Below are 20,628 nucleotides of genomic sequence, written 5' to 3' on the forward strand. Positions count from 1 at the left end.
CCTCTGACCATCATCTTCCTAGGCAATGAGGTTGATGGTCTGAGGTCTCAGGTGCTCCCTGGGCTCTGAGGTTCATGCTCCGTGGTCTGAGGTGCTCCCTAGGTTCTGGGGTTGATGATCTGGGGTCTCAGGTGCTCCCTGGGCTCTGAGGGTCATGCTCAGGGGTCTGAGGTGCTCCCTAGGTTCTGGGGTTGATGATCTGGGGTCTCAGGTGCTCCCTGGGCTCTGAGGGTCATGCTCAGGGGTCTGAGGTGCTCCCTAGGTTCTGGGGTTGATGATCTGGGGTCTCGGGTGCTCCTTTTGAATTACAGTTCTTCCTCTTGACAGCAGTGTAGCCTTATGGTTGATGCTCTCTCAGCCTGTTGCCTGCATGTGGAATTCTAAAAGCCAAAGTCTCTTCTTCAGGCATGGCTGCTGCCATTTTTCAGGGCATGTGGACAGAGTCCCTTCAGAAGTTGTGTGATCTGCTTGTGAATCAATTCCTAACACATCTCATCAGTCAGCAACCATATCCACAAGTCCCCTGCACTGGGCTTTCTTCGCTGTCTGAGGCAATGCTTAGGCCTGTGGCCTTGCTGCTTTGGAGCTGCTTTGGAGGGATCAATGAGGAACACCACAGGTCTTTCTGAAGTTTTAATGGAGGGCATTATTGGGGAGTGCTGGGCTACAACTTCAGAGCAGGTTTCATGGAGAAAGGTACAGGTCCTTTCTTCATCTTAGAATAATATGCCATCTTCGAAGCATACAGAGGAGAACTGGTAGATTTGAAGATCAAGAAAGTGGGTGGATGGAGGAACACCCTCATAGAAGCAGGGGGAGGAGGATGGGATAGGGAGTTTCTGGGGGATGGGATAGGGGATAACATTTAAAATGTAAATAAAGAAAATATCCAATTAAAAAAAAAGAAAGCCCTGCTTCTTTATGGTAAAAAGTCCTTTATCCAATCTCTTCATTGTCACACTTGATGAACTCTAGAAGCAGCTGTGTCCCCTGCTAGAAAGAATCCTTAGAGTAGCTAGATATTTTCCCCTTGCCCTCTGAATGCAGCCTAAAGTCCTGCTCAGCATTGTATGGCTTCTTCTAGCTTCTATCTCGTATCTGTCCAGGCTCTTCTCAGAGCTTTCTCAGGGCCCTCAGACTTCGGTTAAGGGTCTCTTCCACACTGACTTCCTAGGGTGAGGCCACTGTCACCATCAGAGCCACAGATTCCGATATCTGCACTGCATATCTGGGATTATATAACAAACTTTCCAGAAGGCAGTGACTTTGGATCCAAGAATGCTGCAGTGTTCTCTTGTAGGTCTACAGTCTGATTGGTCACACTAAGCAGTTCTCTGTACAGTGTGATCATGGCTGTCTTTGAAGCTCAGGCCCTTAAAGCCATGGCTCATACATTTCTGGATTTGACAGGAAAGTGTTTGGATCTTCTGACCTCAGTTCTTCATCTCCACAAGGCTTCTCTCCCCTTGAAGCATCTTCCTCTTCACAAGGTGTCTCTTTCCCGCCCTGAGGCCTCTTCACACATCCCGTGGAGGGGTTGCTGTAAAGAGTCCACACTGCTCAGGTGAACTTTGGGTTCACTCACAGTGGCTCCTACTACAATAGGAAGCAAGTTGAAGCTATGCTGCCATGGCCCAGCCTCAGAAGGCACGCTTTCCTCAACACCACTCTGTCAGCATCTCTCTGAGGCAGCCAGAGACCCTCCCACTTGGAAGCCAGCTGGAGAAATGTCTTCCACTGTAGAGCTGCTGCTGCGGGTGTCTGTGAAGCAGCTCTGCAGTGGTGTTGATCTGAATGCCTTCCAAGTCAGTCTGGGGAAAGCTCAGGAGCTGCCGTGGGTCAGCCCTCCACAGATTGCAAAGATTCGTGTGCATTAGGGAATGGAAAGTTAGCATTTTCTGAATATAGTAGTTATCTGCTTGTGGGAGGTCTTATACGATACCATCGTACAACAATGGTCATGAAGGTAGAGACTCAGTCGTACTTTTAGCCATTTCTATTATGGTGTGAGCACAGGTTGGAACACAGTGAAACACCCACTAAGCTGTTCTCTGTCTCTGAAGGGATGGCTTACTATGGGTGTCCAGATTGAGGCTGAGGATGGGCCAATTGTCCTGCACAATTATAGTCTAAACCCCTACTCATTTGCAACTATCCTAAACCTGCCATGTCCTGTCACCTTGGAGAGTAGGTACCTCATCTTAATGCATCTGCTGTGGTTCCATTTCTGTGGACCATTTCCCTCTGTGCATAGCTTGTGTCTTTGGCACCAAGACCTAAAGATAGTTTCCCTTAATGGTCTCAAGCATCTAGGTCCTTCTCCAGACTCCTAGAAGGTGCAAGGAAAACAAACCAAGAGCCTTTACTGCTCAAAGGACATAAGGGCTGGCTGTGGCAAGCAAAGTGATCCAGACCAGGGTCACTTAACTCCATATAGGCCTGGCTTCCCTGGGACACACTGGCTACTGACTCTTGTATCTCTGTCTTCTGTCTTAGCTCTGACACGGCCCAGGCCCCACAGTGATGATTATAGCACCATGAAGAAGATTCCCCCTCGGAAGCCAAAGAGAAGTCCCCACACGAAGCTCAGTGGCTCTTATGAGGAGATCTGGGGCCCACGGCCTTCTGGCATGATTGGCCAGGCGGGCAGGCATCAGGCCCCAGGGACACTGGGTGTGCAGTGGGCCAGACCTGACTCAGTGCCACAGTGTACACCACAGCTGCCTCTGCACCTGCCATTGCCACAGGGTGACTATGATGATGATACTGAGCCTGTGTACATCGAGATGGTGGGAAACGCAGCCAGGGCAGGTGGATCTGAGACCGACAGCCCTGATCAGGGCGAGTCTGTGTATGAGGAGATGAAGTATGTCTTGCCGGAGGAGGGCTGTGGCCCAGGAATGCTCACCTTCCTGCCTGCCTCACCTCCTCTGTTTTTAGAGACTCGAAAAGCCATCATCTTGGAGGCTGCTGAGGGGAACTGCCAGCCCTTGAAGGATACATGTGACATACCCCCACCCTTCCCCAATCTGCTTCCCCACAGGCCACCACTCCTAGTCTTTCCTCCCACCCCAGTGACCTGCTCCCCAGCCTCCGATGAGTCTCCACTGACACCCTTGGAGGTGAAGAAACTGCCAGTCTTGGAAACCAACCTCAAGTACCCGGTGCAGTCCGAAGGTTCCAGTCCCTTGTCACCACAGTACTCAAAAGCACAGAAGGGAGAAAATGACCAGCTGGCATCCCCTGGCTTTCCTGTGTTCAATGGACCCAGCCGAATCTCACCACCTGCCACACCACCACCACCCCCAGGGCCACCTCCTGCACCCTGTGGGCCACCTCCTGCACCCTGTGGGGTGGCCCCTGCAGCCTGTGGGGTGGCCCCTGCAGCCTGTGGGGTGGCCCCTGCACCCTGTGGGGTGGCCCCTGCAGCCTGTGGGGTGGCCCCTGCACCCTGTGGGGTGGCCCCTACACCCTGCAGGCCACCTACACACTTTGCCTTTCCACCAGATTCTGTCTTGGTCACTGCAGCTAAAGCACTGACTAACTCTGACCCCCCCAGAACACAGCCAAAGCCCAGTTCGGCCCCAGTACCAGGTCCCTGCAGCTCCTTTGTCAAGGCTCCATATTCACCCGGAAGGACAGCCAGAGCAGACCTTAGGAAGGCCTCATCCACCTTCTCCCCACCGAGCCCTTACAGCCCACCCAACAGCAGGCCGCTCTCTAGCCCTCTAGATGAGCTGGCCAGCCTCTTCAACTCGGGACGGAGCGTGCTGCGCAGGTCTGCAGTGGGACGAAGGATCAGGGAGGCAGAAGGTAAGCAGAAACCCTGTGTATTCCTGGTACACGTGTATAGCATAAGCCACATCCTCCATGCATGGCCATTCAGTGTAAGTGGCGATCAAAAACCTGGTATCAGGTGACCAGTAGTAATAAGGCTGGGACACTTTCTGTGACTTCTGAATGGCACACAGTGGCACAACTTGAGAAATTAGTGCTTGTGCGTCTAAATTAAAGCAAACTAGAAAGGTATCTTCTCAGCTTTGTTGGTACTGCTGCTTTCCTATGGCACTTCCTGACAACTTGAACATGGTATCCTTAGCTAGTCTGATGTTGCTGATTGATTTGTGTAACATAGTATCCATTGTTGGTCCAATGTTGCTGATCTGTGTAACATAGTATCCTTTGCTGGTCCGATGTTGCTGATTTGTGTTTGATTTGCTATTATTCACCATCCATCCCCAGTGTTCTTCTGTTCCATCTGAGAATCATGCTGGTGCATAGTATCTGAGATTGTCATTGGTCCAGTTGCTTCCTTGTCCCTAACACCACTCACCTGAATGTGGCCCATGATGGTTGTTTTCTTCTCTTACATAGCAACCCAAGGAAGAAAGAGGGCTGGTTTTGGTTTTGTTTTCTCCGTCACAGCTCAGCTGAAGGGGGAGAATCTGCAGTCTCTGACTGCTCTGTTGAGCTAGGGGTTAGGCTGCTGCAGCTAGAGGCAGCTGCCAGCAATAAGAAACACCCTGTATTCTGCAAACAAGGAACGCAGCCAGTCCATGAGGATGTTCTGAAAGTCACATCCATATATGTGTGTGTGTATACGTAATCAAATTCTTTTGCAAAATATCTTCTCAATGCTCTATCTTTTGGAGAAGAAATGATGCATCTCACTATTCCAATGAGAAGTGTATCAGCCAGAGCCCCACATCCTACTGAGGATGGAGGCGCCTGGAACCTGAGCCACTGTAGAGAGGAGGCATCTTCCCCGGGGGCAAGCACAGGAACTGACTAGAGGAGTGGGACCCAGGGCGCAGCGTCTGTGCACTCATCAACTTGTTCGTACTTCGAGGGGTAATGCATAAATATTCTAGCTTCCCTGGCTTGAAGAAAGCATGATCTTAAATAATAAAATTAGAAAAACAGTGGAAGCTAGGCGGTGGTGGCGCACACCTGTAATCCCAGCACTCTGGGAGGCAGAGGCAGGCGGATTTCTGAGTTCGAGGCCAGCCTGGTCTACAGAGTGAGTTCCAGGACAGCCAGGGCTACACAGAGAAACCCTGTCTCGAAAAAAACAAATCCAAAAAACCAAAAAAAAAAAAAAAAAAGAATAGAAAAACAATGACAGTGGAAAGGAATATGAAAAAAGTAGGCCAAAGCTTGGGACCTCTGACAAGGAGATGAATAACTACTCCCTAGCCATGCCTCAGTGTGCCTAATTATTTGTTTAACTAACAATTTCTCCTTAATTATAGGCTATTAGTAAATGAAAGTATACTGGTAAAGAGCAACAAAATGTTGTAATTCTACAAGTCATGTTTTATTCCAACAACCACAATGGACTTTTAAAAGAAAGCATTAAATAAAGTAAAAAAAAAACAAAACAAAAAAAAAAACAAAAAACAAACAAACAAAAAACCCTATTTGAAGCTAGAACTAAAAGTGTATCAGAGTCCCATCAAATATGCCTTTCTATAGGTCAGAACTAGGTGGATTCATCTAGATTCCTTTCTGTCAAAAAGTAGTGAAGTCCATATAAGTCTAGAGAGAGCTTATCACTTAGAAACCTCGAGGAGGTTACTAGCCTGGGGGGATGGCCCAACAGTTAAGGGTGCGTGTTACTCTTCCAGGGGACGTGGGTTCTGTTCCAGCACCCGCATCAGGAAACTCACAGCCACCTGTAACTCCACAACCAAGGCATCTAGAGTCCTCTTGTAGCCTCTACAAGCACAGATGCACACAGAAACAAAGCTAAATAATAAAATAAATCTTTAAAAAACAAAGAGAAGCCTCAAGGCAGCAGAGTAGATGAGGGGTGTCAGGAGGCCTCCAGGCATGGCCTGTAAAATCTGCTCCCCTCCCCCAGGTAACACTAACCAGCACTGCAACTGAAAAAATGTAGCATATCCATATCCCCACCTCGAGTTTTCACAAAATACATTCTAATCCGGAAAAAAAAAGAAAAGGTGCTTTGAACCATTTATGATCACTCCTATAATACCAAAAACTCAGCTGTTCCCACCCAATACACACTTAAGAGAATTCTCCCTAGCCTGTGAGGGAAATGGGTTTATATGCTTGTGTGACACGCTCTCATGAGATAGAGCTGGGTGATCTCCGAGAATGTGAAAGGGTTATGGTAAGATATGGAAGGGGGAGATTTAATGCCCCTGCCGTGTGCTAGAGCAGCTTACATGATTATTAAGGCTTACAGGGTTTCATCCTCAGGAGAGTAAATCCACTTTCTACTGAAGGATCCGCAGGCTGCTATTCATAGCGAATCGTAGCTCAGGTCCTCAATCGTCTTCACTTGAGTCTTTATTTTGAAAGACATTTTTATACCTAAAGTCATCCAGTGTGTGGCTAATTCACCCTTCTGGCAGGCTTCAGCAGTAGCTCCCGTTAATGCCTGGATGGCCATGGAGTGTGGAGATTGGCGTGCACATCTTGCAGAGTGGCTCATGGTGTTTCCTTTGCCTTTTGGCTTGGTGACTTGGAGTGCACCGTAAATGGTCAGTGAAATTCCCTACTGCAGTATTTTGAACACAGATGTGTCATGCAGTAGTAAGTGAAAAATCGCATACAGAAGTAAGGTCAGTTCTCTGGTGTATAATTCTATCCCAGGACTGTTCTGGAGACTTTTATGTAGCATTTCATGAGTAACAGTGTTCATTAAAATGGTTCCCTTTCTGTTTGTCTTCGAGACAGAGTCTCGATTTGCAGCCTAAGCTGACCTCCAACTTATGACAATCCTCCTGCCTTAACTTCCAGAGTGGTGGGATTTAACAGGCACTAGTCACCATTCCAGGCTTTGGATTTTTCTTGTGAGCTAAATAATCATGTACATTCTAATAATACAGAACACAGAGTTGCAGGGGGAAAGAATAGCAGTGCTGGGATAACAGCAGTGGGGGCTTCAGGTACCATTTCAACAGCCTGCTGCTCCTACACTCTATTCTGAGGTAACTACTACAAATATGCCCATAATACAGGTTGGGAAACCAAGGCTCAGAGAAAAGATAAGCTTGCCTAGTGTTCCTCTGCTTACGGGAGGCAAAGCCTGAGAGGGCAGTGAGTCTGTCTGGAACTGCTCTTTCCACAATTCTTTGCTTGATGCTGCCTGAGAAAAATATCAGGGGTAAAGAGGTTAAATACATATTTTATCGCCTCCAGGTGACAGGAACAGTCATAGAGCTTGGGTGAGAAAACTCAAGAATGTTGAACATGTACTTTTTGGATCACAGGCCTATAAATACTAGAAAAATAATAATTACAGTCCTATAAATACTAGAAACATAATTAGACCATTTGGCCATTGAGGTAAAAAAAATGACCAGATAACTATTTGCCTCTGCCATGTAAGAACTAAAGTTCCTCCTAACTGCCCTAAGGTTTTCTTCTAATGGTCTGAGGATTACCTTGCTAATTATTTCTAGTTGCTTCCTTTGAAACTGTGAGGCCCTACTCAAATGGTGAGGGAGGCTTGTCCAGGACACTAGGAGGCGCTATTGCTCTGAGTGGTAGTTCAGTCCTGGCATGTTTGTCCTAGGGACTCCATACTGAAAGTCAGGATCAGGAAGATGGGGTGTCCATGAAACACAGCGTGTGGTAGAAGTCTGGGGAGGAAGGCAGAAGGAGCCAGACAGAGTTAAGATGAGTTTGACTCACAAGTTATTCCTTTAAAAACAAAAGAACAAAAAACAAAGGCAAAACACTCATTTCATTATTCCCTGACCCCATGAATCCAGAGCATACCAGATGTAAACAAGTACTTGGAAATGATTACAACAGAAGATTGCTATACAACACGTTTTCCATACAGTAGGTGGGTTGAATCTTTATTTTACAAGAGTCCTACCTTCTGTAGAGCAGCTGAGATGCACACAGAGGCTTAACTATAGGCAGAGGCAGAGATAGATATTTCCTAGATCCAGCGCCTGGTAGCACTTTCATTTAAGGCTTGCTGAATCCAGGTGGAAATTACCATACGTTTCAAACATTCTACTTGATTATATAAACATTCCAGATGAAGAATATTTTCAGCTTGGAAGTCTGTATTTTATAAATTAAATGTTACAGAACGGTGTTTTTATTTCTGAATATTGCTTGTTTTAGAAGGGCTTTAAAGGTTGGCCTGTGGAAGATTTTGAATGTATTGGAGGGAATAGGTTACAGAGAGTATTCTGGGATGTTTTGTCTTTTCTTCCCAGGCCACTCCTCGTCACTGGGTGAACTGGAAGTATATGTTCTTTGTTAATATTTCTAACTACCTCCTGTTTATATTCTTCAAGGGGAAAGGTGTATTCTTAAGTGTCTTTACCTCAGACAGAGCAGTCACTGCACCCTGTCTATACCCATAAGGCTGCCCACTACCCACAGCCAAGCTGATTCTGGAAGCAGGGGTTCACTGTTCATCATATAAGCACAGCAGTAGTCGCGGCTTACATGCCACCAAAAAAGAAAGAAAGAAAGAAAGAAAGAAAGAAAGAAAGAAAGAAAGAAAGAAAGAAAGAAAGAAAGAAAGAAAGAAAGAAAGAAAGAAAGAAAGAGAAAGAGAAAGAGAAAGAGAAAGAGAAAGAGAAAGAGAAAGAGAAAGAGAAAGAGAAAGAGAAAAAGAAAAAGAAAAAGAAAAAGAAAAAGAAAAAGAAAAAGAAAAAGAAAAAGAAAAAGGAAAAAAGAAAAAAGCCAATAAGATCTTCCCCCCATTCACTTTTGGTGATACTTCCTACAATAGTTGGGGTATACACAACCCTTCTGCTGCAGGGGAAAATTCGTATTTCTAAACATTACATCCAAACATTGCTAAGTATGAAAGACTGAAGTTCAGAAAGAATTTCCATCTTGTCTTATGCAAGAAAGCAAAGGTGATGACGACGTCGGATGACAACGACAAGGGCATCTTTAGTCAACATTTCATGAAGGTTGCTGCTTCTCTGCCTAGCGCAGTGCAAGTATGGACACTGGACACTGCTTAGCAAGGAGAAGCGAGACACACCTGCTTCCTGACTTATTAGCAGGGATAGGAGCCTCTTCCCTCAAGTCCCTTGCTTGCCAGTGCCTACTCTCCACTGATGGTGGAGAAATGCTAACATTATTGTTTAATCTCTAATACACTCAGATGAGATGGTATCAAAAAAATTAGTCTGCCTCATGCAAATCTTGACCTCAAATAATAGGAGGCATCTCCCAGGCCTCTTGCCTATGGACAGATCTTGTGCTGTCTTGTCCACCACTGCTGTTTTCCTTCTGTTCCCGATGCCGCCCTGGGTGATGTACTTGAGTGTGTGCATGCTCCTGGGTATATGTTAAAGGTAGCTCTAAGGCTTGTGAATATTATCAAGGCTGAAGACAGCACTCCACAGAGCACTGCTGTGTGAATCTCCTCTATGACCTCCACCTATCCACAGTCTCCCCTCACACAGAAGTTTCCCTCTCAGGCACAGAAAGTGTTCCCTCGCATTCTAGAACTATCTTCCATTAACATTAAATTTTCCTCAGTGTCCAAATGAGGAAGTCGTTTGGAGAAATGAGATAGGCATCCTCAAAGAAAGCTGGTCGCTACTTACAACAAAGTTACAAGAGGAACTGGGCAACAATTCTCTCGGCAGGCCTGTGGCTGTGCCCATAGGCTCTAGTGTACGGTGTCTCTGACAAGGAGTCCTTTCACTAACTTTTTTACTCCCCTGCATCAAGCAAAGGTATCTGTGTTTGGGAGAGGTGGCTGTGAGTTTGAGTGTTTCTAATTCTCTAATGGCTGGAAACCTCATACTTTAGCCATTTACACTAAGAAATGTTCTTTGACTTTTTATAAATTGATCAACATCCAAATTTACCCATGCAAAGGGAAGAGTTCTTTGTCCTTTATAATAATTCAGAAAGACTTTTTCAATGCCTAGATGCTGGTTGTAGTTTGACATTTATCTCACAAATTACCATAGTTGCTTTCTCCAAATACCCAAGAATTCGTATAAGCAAATTGTACAGCTGGGCTTGTGTGGACTTGCAGAATGAATTCCATTACAGTCACTCAGTAACTCAGACTGTAAGAACAGGGCTTGCTACTAGAAATCCAAAACAATAAATGACTAAATCTCCTGTTGCCTCCGCCTTCTCCCAGGCTGTGTGGGATTCCCACTTCAGTGAGAGAAAGTGCAACAGAGGAATAAACCTGTCATGTGAGGTGGGTCCATGGCTGGTTTCAAAGTGTCCCCAGAACACCTTGGGGTTCCTCAAATGCACCTTGTTTGTGGGGGGCAGGACTTCAAAAAATGTCATCTGATTGTCACACAATAGCAATAGCCTGGGGGAAATGATGGCAAAGAGCATCAGATGTGTCCCCAAAGTACATTTCCAGTCAGGATGTGGAGCAGGCGTTGCCCCTGTGACTTTCAGGAGCTCTGGGCCAGCCCTGACAGACAGGAAGAAAGGAAGAAAGAGATGGTGGTGGTTGGATTTATTTTGATGCAGAAGGGTTACCCAGAATTCCCATAGAAAATACATGGTGTGAGGTGTGTATACTCTGGAACCGTGATCCTTTCTGAACATAGCTTTGGATACAAAGAAAGAAAGAAAGGATTACAGAAGACAGCCTCACTGCTCAGGCCCATAGCAATGTCGGGCTACTCTCTAGAAGCTACTTTTCAGCTTCCTGGTAAGGCTCTGATGCTTCCATGTCTCTCCTCTATCCCTTAGAAATTAGCAAGGCCATTAGCTTCCCCCACAACAGAGTACAAAGCTCCCCAAGGGGAGAATCGCTGTGGTACTGGCTGCCATGCTGTTATGGGCAGAAACTCACGTAGTAGGAGCACCCAGACACACTGTGTGCCCTGTGATGGCGTTTGTCCATAAGCATAGCTGCCGAGGTTTGCCTGAAGCTCTCTCCTCTGCCCGTGCTGACTCCTTTTCTCCATGAGGTAGAGAGGCAGGTGTCGCCTCACTGTCTACTAAGGAGCAAGCTGAGGCTTTCAGGATTAAGAGATTTTTTTCCCCATAACCACAAAATCTAACACTTAGAGTTAGGAATCAAACATACCTCCCAACTCCCATGATGCTATTTTTAGTCTCTGAAAACAATTAACATCAAAAAAGTGATGCAAAGACCCTGCCTGAGAAACTAATTTCCTTCTGAAGCTAAACACTAACATATTACCAGGAGCAGATGGGGCAAACAGCAGGTAAAACCCATACTTTACTGTCAGCACTCCTGAGACACATCAGAAGCAGGCTCAGGGCTGGGAGAATGTTCTAGAATGCTTGCTGTTCCTGTTCCCTGTACAGCCCTGTCCTAAAGTCCACCATGTTGCGGTTGGACCCTGCACAGATGATGAGGCCTGGGACTCTCCACCATAAGAGCCTTACTCCCTGTATTACTGTCCCTTGGATCCCTTCCATAGACTGACTGGAGACTGTTGGGACTTGATAGAGAAGCGTTTAGATGTCAGGTTGACATGGGATGGACCTGTGGTGAGTAATTTAGATTGCTCATTTGACTAGATTAAGGAGCACATGAAGCAATAGTGAGGTATGCATCTGGGGGTTCCTGTGAGGAAAGGATTGACTGAGGGGGAAAACCTCCCTAAGTGTGGACAGCAACCACTACATAGGCTGGATTCCTGGACTCAGTAAAAGGAGAAAGAACCTGAGAGTCAGCTCTCCCCTCTCTCAGCTTCCTGACAGAGATCTAAGAAAGCATCTCCCTGCCTTGACAGACGGGAGCTGGCCCAGCCACCATGCCTTCTCTGCCCTGAGAGACTATATCCCCAGAACTCTGAGGTCAACGTAAATTTTCTGTCCTCCCTTTGGTGGCTTCTTGCCAGGTATTTGGTCACAACAGAGAAAGGAAAACTAATACAGCGGTTGAGTTCTCATCACTCAGAGCAAAGCACACTGAAACTCCATCATGGAATCCCCACAGAGAGTCTTGCATAAGAGGCAATTGACTCCAGGTAGGAATGAGGGCATTGGGGCCATTTCACAAGTAGTTGTCAGACATCTCATCAGGACCCCCAGAAATTAAATGAGCAATGAGCCAGCCCTAATCATGTACTGGGAAGTATCATAAAGTCCATGGAGAGGATGGACATGACCTTCAGCAGCTACCTATCAGGACAGGAGAAAGATTGCCCCAACACTCCCATATCTCATCTGTGGCACCAACCATTCTAGGGGAAGATGGATGGGACCTTGGTCTTTTCTAAATGTTGTGGACATTGGGATGAGGTTATCACTGATAATCAGCCAAGTGAGAACAAGGCTAGACAAAGAGCTAACCTCACACCCATATTTGGCTCCCATGGGGGTCCCTTGGTTAAAGCCACCCTGTTCCTGATAATGGTGTTTCCACTTGATCTTGCTGCTTTGCAATTCTGCGATGCCGTGGAACAAAACCAAGCAGCCGGTTACACAGTTAAGCATTTAGTTCAGTGTTATTTTTAAAAAAATAACACTAAGCTTTGAATTGTATGGATTATCTAGGGAAACTGCCTTCTCATCTCATCTGTAAACCTACAGTAGCTAGCATGTCAGTCAGACCAGGGCTATGCGCCTGGCATAAATAGGGCATTGTTTTTCAGCTGAGCCAAAGGCAGCCAAGAACCCATTAAGTGTGGAATGCACTGTCAGCAGCAGAGTCTGGTACCTAAAACTCTGAAAATGACACAGTAGCTTCAGAGATGGGCTGCCTTTCATAACCAGCAAAAAAAATGTTTTTAATACTGTCAACTGTTAAAGCAAGCACCTATTGCGTATGGTATACCTCTACTCTGGGTTAAAGTGCCATTGGAGGCTCATAAGAGAAGTCTGATGCTCCATTCTGCAAAGCACTCAGCAAGAGAAAAAAGCTGCCCCCCCCCCCCCCCCCGACACACACACACATACACATACACACACACACATACCACACACACATACACACTACACACACACCACACACACACCACACACCACACACACACACACCACACTCACACACACATTCACACACACACACATTCACACACACTCACACACACACTATACACACACCACACACACACCCACACACACATACACACACACACTACACACACACCTCACACACACACACCACACACCATACACACACACACACACACACACACACACACACACGCATACACACACACACTACACACAACACACACACACACACACACTACACACAACACAATACACACACACACACACACACACACACACACACACGCCCAGTGATCTGTGCTTTGCTGTGGATTCACAGCATACTGCCTGGCGTTTTAGTCCTTTTGTAAGGAAATGGTCAGGAATGATGTGTAGGACAAGATGCTACCACAAACAAAGCCTTGGAGACAGCTTAGCAGTTACAGTGTTTGCTGGGAAAGTGTGAGGATGTCCTCTCTAGTTTCGTGTCAACTTGACACAAGCTGGAGTCCTCTGAAAAGATGGAACCTCCGTTGAGAAAGTGTTTCAGTAAGATCCGGCTGTAGAGGATTTTCTTAGTGAATGATATGGAGGGGGCGGGCAGCTCACTCTAGTGCCATCCCTGGGCCGGTGGTCCTGGGTTCCATAAGAAAGCAGGCTGAGCAAGCCATGAGGAGCAAGCCAGTGAGCAGCACCCTCCATGGCCTCTGCATCATTCTGCCCTGTTTGATCAAAGTCCTGTCCTGGCTTCCTTTGTTGGTAAACAGTGTTATGGGACCTTAAGCCAAATATATTTTCTTTCCCCATTTGCCTTCTGGCAATGGTGTTTCACTAGAAACCCTAAATAAGACAGGGGCTAGGATCCTAGTAACTCAAATAAATCCCTAATAGGCATGGCGGCTGTCTTATTCCTGCACAAACATCATGACCAAGAAGCAAGTTGAGGAGGAAGGGTTTATTCAGCTTATACTTCCACACTGCTGTTCATCACCAAAGGAAGTCAGGACTGGAACTTAAGCAGGTCAGGAAGCAGGAGCTGATGCAGAGGCCATGGAGGGATTTTTCTTACTGGCTTGCTTCCCCAGGCTTGCTCAGCTTGCTTTCTTATAGAACCCAAGACCACCAGCCCAGGGTTGGCACCACCCAATGGGCCCTCCCAGGCCCTCCCACCCTTGATCACTAATTGAGAAAATGCCTTACAGCTGGATCTCATGGAGGCATTTCTTCACCTGAAGCTCCTTTCTCTGTGATAACTCCAGCTTGTGTCAAGTTGACACATAAAACCAGCCAGTACAGTGGCCCACCTGTATCTTGAACCTCTGAAGGCTGGGGAACACTAGATAGATCGAGCAAGCTTCCTAGCAATCCTTGAGCTCTGGTCTTGATTGAGAGAGCCTGTGACAGTGAACATAGTGGAAGACTAATCAAAGGTGATTCCCAGCATCAACATAGGGCCTTCAGATGCAGGATCACACACGTGCAAACATGAACACACACACACACACAAAATGCATACCAACACACATAGACACATGCATGCCAGCACACATAGACACATGCATGCAGGCATGCAGGCGTGCACACACACAAAGAGAAAACAACCGAAAAGCCCTTTACCTACATAAAGACTGAAGCTAAGCTCTCACTGTGCTAAAAGCATTGGGAAGCAAGACTGATTTATAATTACTTACCAGTGTAATTATCTCCCTGTGCCTGACTGTAATCATTTCTACAAGCAACCTAGAAAATTCCACATAGTCTCAGAGCTGACCACACCCGATATTTCATTGTCCAGAGCCTCATTCCTGAAGCAAACCACGCCCACCTTCCTTCACTGTGCCAAACTGTCTTGGGACCTAGCTCTGAAATCCTGGTTTCTCTTTGAGATCTGCAGTTTTCATGTTTATACCATACACTGTTAATTTATGAATATGGTAAGAGGCCACAGGACAACGGGATTCCCCTTCCTCCCCATACTGCTGACACCCAGCCAGGGAGTAGGACCAGATAGCAGTCCACTGATACACAATATAGCACAAATTGTACCATGGTATCCACAAACTTACCCAAATGGCATCTACAGACTTAAGCTTTACCCAAAGTCCCATAAAGACAAACAAACCAATGCCCCTGCCCTCCAAAAAAAAAAAAAAAAACCCACCAAAAGAACCTTTTCATATTCCAAACATGGCTTGGGTTCAGCCGTGAGAAACGTTCACACGTGGGAGTGTTTCAAAGGACCACGTGTACATCCGGGGCTCTGATTTTACCATTTCCCCCATACATGGAAAGAAAGGAGTGAGACCAAAGCATGGCCGGGTGGTGGGTGGAAGTCACTCTCAAGCAGGCTGATCTGGGAACCATGTAAATTACAGATGTCATTGATGTAACAAAACCCGTGTTGAGCAACTTAATGGTGAACCTTAACTCCATCATTGTGGAAAAGACAGCAAGGTCCCATCTCCATCTCTCCCTCTCTAACTATACCACCACCTAAGGGCTGATATTCAAATACATGATCCTGTAGAGGCAGAAGCCAGTGCTCTAGCTGAGTAGACTTGTGGACTCACATCTGCGTGGCCCAATGACTTTTCCTCAGCTCCAGTGTTCAGACCTCATCTCCTGCTGTGCAGCGTAAGCCTGGGTCTGATGGGGACGCAGGATACACACCTGCGAGTGGCCTTGCCATCCTCCTGACAGTCCACACATCCCTCGAGAAAGTGACGGATGCCCAGTAGCAGATGCTATAGGGGGAAATTGCATCTTCCATAACATTTTTGAGAATTTACTTTGTCCTTAGTATTTAGCTACCTCTATGTGTGTAGTAATAGAGTCCTTGAGATTTGTGGTAGATAAATGACCCCCAGTCCTCAGAGACATGTTACCCACAGTTGCTGATCCACAGAGACTCCAGCTCAGTCTCTGCCCCCTGCACACTGTCCTCCTGACCCTGCCTCCCTACATCCTACATCCGCCTGCACCACATGACCTCAACACTAACAGAGATCTGTCCTGGTCGCTTACGTGACACACCAGAACAGAAAGCCCCAATTAGTAGCATTAATTTCATTGCCTTTGTGGGGGTTCACTGCTGCTCCATCACTCAGGTTAAAGGCATTACTCATTTGGGGGTAAGGGAGGGTACAAGGGGAAAGGCTTTGTTCTTGTACATGGTGTTGGGAAATCTTAAAACCATCTGCTTAATTGTGGTCATTAGAAAGCATGCCAATCCCACCCATCTGGGAACTAGAGTGTATTTCCATATCTGTGAGATTTAATACACCTTAGGAGCTCAGTGACAACTTTGGAAAACAGTTTTCATCGAACAGATAATGAAATTGCTCTTTGACATGGCGTCAAGACACATAGCTCCTTCCAAGACTTAAAAAAAAAATCACAGGTTAACTTCAGGCAAAATAATAACTAGTTGTCATACACAGTGTTGCTGTTTGCCTTGAGATTTTACATAGAGAAATCGTGAAGTGGGACAAGTATGATTTGTTCATTCAAGATACATGTGTGGATCCTTTGGTTCCAAAGCACTAAGTTGCATGGATTTAATTTTTGGTTTCTCTTCTCTTCTCTTCTCTTCTCTTCTCTTCTCTTCTCTTCTCTTCTCTTCTCTTCTCGCCTTGTCTCTCCTCTCCTCTCCTCTCTTCTTCTTTTACTCTCTCTCTCTCTCTCTCTCTCTATATATATATATATATATATACATATACATATACATATACATATATATGTACACACACACACATGGTTCATTCATTCCTAGTGTATGGGGGTGCATGTGCTCATATATGCCAGAGATCAACACCAGGTATTTCTCTATTGCCCACCACCATAGTTTTTTGAGGCACATTGGAACTCATCAACTTGATAGACAGATTTGTCAGTGAGTCCCTGCCTCCTTCCCATCTCTGTCTCTGAGCACTGGGATTACAAGTACACACTGCCATACCTTTCTGTTTACCTGGGTGCCAGAGATTTGAACTTGGATCCTCAAGCTTGCACAGCAATGCTTTTCCCACTGGCTCACCTCACCAAGCCCGGGTACAAGAGAAAAGTGGGTTTTCCTTGTAAACAGGGATGTCTGAGAAACCCCTTGTCTTATGGGGGTGGCATGTGTGTTTCACAGAAGCCACTCAGCCTTCAGGCTGGTGAACTTTCCACTCAGAGTGTTCTCTTCCCTTCCTTTCGGAGTGCTTATCCAGACCCACAGAATTAATTCACCAATTCACACACAGTTTTGTCCTTTCGATCCTGCTACAGTGAGTGGGCGTAGCAGATACTGGAGGGGCAAGAGAGAAAGTGGCAGGGAGAGAAGACACCTGCCCTGTGACTGGAGGCCAGAGAGGGACTCACACTGGAAGAATTTATAATGAGTATGATATTGTTTTTCAAAGTCAGCATCAGGCTACATGGAACGGACAAATTTGTTTTTCTTGCTATTTACCTAGCCTCACCATGAAGCCTCAAACGGAGATCCACTTGCCTCTGCCTCCGGTACTGAGATTAAAGGTGTGTAATCATACCAGACTGGCTTTCTTTTTCTTTCTAAATCCAGTTACTTATAAACATAAGACAGGTTATACAGTTCTCTGAATTCTGGAATACTTACTCATGACATATCTTGGCACGGGACCTGATGTAAACCTGAAGTGCATGTAAGTTATGTGCACCTTGTACACATAACAAGAGGGTGGTCTTTCCATTAATTTATTCACTTACTTCCCGATATCAAACCCTCTCCTCCCAGTTTCCCCCTCTCACAGCTCCTCTCCCCACTCCCCCCTTCTCTTCTCCTCTGAGAAGAGGGAGCCCTTCCTAAGTATCACCCCACACACACCCTGAGACTTTAAGTCACTGCAGGACTAGTCACATCCTCTCCCACTGAGGCCAGACAAGGCATCCCAGTTAGAAGACAGGATCCACGGCCAGGCAGAGTTAGTGACAGCCCTCCTTCCAGTTGTTAGGACACTTGCATGAAGACCAAGCTGCTCATCTGCTACATATGTGTGGGGAGCCTAGGTCTACCCTGTGCTCACACTTTGGTTTGTGATTCAGTCTCTGGGACACCCCAAGGGTCCAGGTTAATTGACTGTTGGTCTTCATGGGGAGTCCCTATACTCTTTGGATCCTTCAACCCTTCCCCTAAATCTCCCACAAGAGTCCCAGAACTCTAGCTAATGTTTAGCTCTTGTTCTTTGTATCTGTTCTCATTGGCTGCTGGGTGGAGCCTCTCAGAGGACAGTTATAAAAAAAGGTAGTTTTATATGGTATTTTATAATACTGTGCATGGGTTCATACTATGTAATTGTTCACTTTGGGCATATCAACACTCAGAAAAACTGGGGGTCATGGCATTTCTGGTTTGGAAGGTTCAGAAGTATATTCCTCCTCTAGGGAAAGCCTAGCACCAGCTGGCCATTTGGTGATCCCTTCTGGTAGCTCTGGATGAAATGTAAGCCGTAGATGATTCAGTTGTTACCTTCCTATCTCATACTATCTGGGTTGTGGGCGTCCTCTCTGCAGTAATCGCTGCCGTGGCGGTTGAGTGTAGAACCATGAATTCATACTTTGGAGACTTGAGAATTATCAGGGCCTGTCACCCACAGGTCCAGCAGAGCCACCAGCCAAGGCTGTCAGAAGGAAACAGTCTCAGCAACCCAGTAAGATTGTAATCTGACCTGAAATCCCCATAGAGATTTTTCATGTATTGTCTGAAGGTCTCGGGTAGCCTTTGAGCAGCCCCCACACTCCAGACTCAACAGTAGCCCCTCCATGCCTGGTGTCCTAGGCTTTCGCATCTGAGCCCATGCTTATGCGCTCTCTGTTTGTGCCTGTGCAGCTGGGGCCCAATGCTTCAAACCTGTTCTGTTGAACCTGACCTGTGCCTCTTGTCATACTTTGGTGGGCACATGAACAGTGAGTTCTTAGCAAGGTATTTGAGAAGACCTCAACACCACCATTCTAGTTTGTCTGTCTGTCTGTCTGTCTGTCCTTTCATTTCTTTCCACACTGCTGGTTCTTCCTGGCCAGTGACACTCCGCCAAATGACTTGCACCACGCACTTTCCTTCTTGACCAGGTGCAGCAGCCTTCCTACAGAAGCTTGAGGATTTTATCCTCTCCCCTTGCTTTCCCCATCAAGTGAGCAGAACCATTTGCCTGAAGGAATGTCAGCCGCCACTGTACTTCCTCTGTGCACTGCCTCACAGCTTCTGAATCCACAACCCACCTGCAACTGAGGGGAATGAGAACCTAGCACTCTGTAGAGAATTCCTACAGCCTAGAAGATCACAGTTAGTGGAGGCTCCTGACAGCTGACTCTGGGTTCAAGGAGTACCCACTTTGATGGCAGATTTTGAATAAACAGGACCAAAAAAAAAGAGATAGTTAAATTTAAAAGGAAATTGGCAGGACTTAATTTTCTGTGCATTTTCTGGGTCTGAGAGCCTTGTTTACACTGACAGCCACTCCCTAGCTTTGCCATTCCCGTGTTCTTCCCCGGCTGGGCACATATGTTGTTGGAGATACCAGTCTGCCTCCTCTGTTGGTGTTTTCTCCTGGAATGCATCTCTCCACGCTCAACAGAGAGTGGGTGGCAGGAGTTACGAGTGGGGACAAGCAAACATTCCTTTTCTTCTGTCCCGCCCAACCTGCTGGGAAGGTTTCCTGTGCTTGGTGCAGGAGAGGTGAGCAAGCCAGAAGAGTCCCCTGCCTGAGAGCAGGAGCATCATGGGATTGGAGGTGCAAACCCAGCTCTGGACATATGTGTGTGTGTGTGTGTGTGTGTGTGTATGTGTGCGCGCACACATGCATGCACAAATACAGTTTTGTTGTTGATCTTCCCTACCCACCTCCTCTTAAAAAAATCATATACACAAAACAAAAATATAAACCAATATATCCAAATATACAAACTAAAGAGCCATAAGACAACAGAGAGAGAGAGAGAGAGAGAGAGAGAGAGAGAGAGAGAGAGAGAGAGAGAGAGAGAGAGAGAGAAGAAGCACTATAAAACATCATTGAGGTCATTTGGCTAGCTACGCTCCCTAGACTTCTTAGAGCTGGGACAATAGGGAATCATTCAGCTCTGTCCATATTGATAATTCCCAGGGACTCCAGTCTTTGAAATAATACATTCTCACAGAGCTACTTCCAGTCAACCTAGTGCTGATTGGCCTAGCTGCCACACAGACAGTTCCTGGGTTCCTAGATTCCCCATCACCAGCATTGGTGAAACATCCTTCTGTCTGTCTCATCCCTTATTGTATGTGCTTGTGGTGGATTAGAATTATGCTGCACAGGGCAGACTCCAGGCCTGCCTGCTGCCTTCTTGTCCTTACACACACTTCTGCTTTAGGGATGCCCTGCCCCTCTCTCCTGTGTAGGAGATCTCCTAGTCAGAGCTTCTGGAAAGCTGCTGTAGTTACAGAACTCCTTTCACTAGCTCTGTCTTTCTGAAAGACTACGGGGCAAATGCTTGGGCTGTGCCCAAAGAAAGCTTGCTACAGTCCATAGGCTGCAGCTAGAGACAGGAAGGGCTGGCTGGTGGGGGCCTGGGCTGAAGAAAACGCAGGTGTGTCCCCTAAGGGGGCAGAAACCTGAACGTGGAGAAGTCTGTAGGCTTAGGAGCAATGGTCCCTAGTAAGATCTGTTTTCTAGAAGAGTCTTTGTCCCATTGAGGTTAATTCTGTGCTAATCCATAAAAGAG

General features: G+C 46.4%; 1 protein-coding gene across 2 annotated transcripts in view; it reads left to right on the forward strand.

Moving 5' to 3' along the window:
• Nucleotides 1-20,628, forward strand: part of Myo16 (myosin XVI) — a 366,311-nt gene that overhangs the window by 296,485 nt on the left and 49,198 nt on the right. Inside the window, exons 31-32 of one of the 2 annotated variants that reach the window (XM_052162641.1) lie at nt 2,497-3,342; nt 3,469-3,813. In XM_052162641.1, coding sequence (XP_052018601.1) covers nt 2,497-3,342; nt 3,469-3,813 — 1,191 coding nt within the window. Of the gene's footprint in view, nt 1-2,496; nt 3,814-20,628 lie in introns of both variants that reach the window. The other variant, XM_052162640.1, reaches the window with a different exon arrangement.

This window comes from Apodemus sylvaticus, chromosome 18 (genome assembly GCF_947179515.1).
Source record: "Apodemus sylvaticus chromosome 18, mApoSyl1.1, whole genome shotgun sequence".
NCBI lineage: Eukaryota > Metazoa > Chordata > Mammalia > Rodentia > Muridae > Apodemus > Apodemus sylvaticus.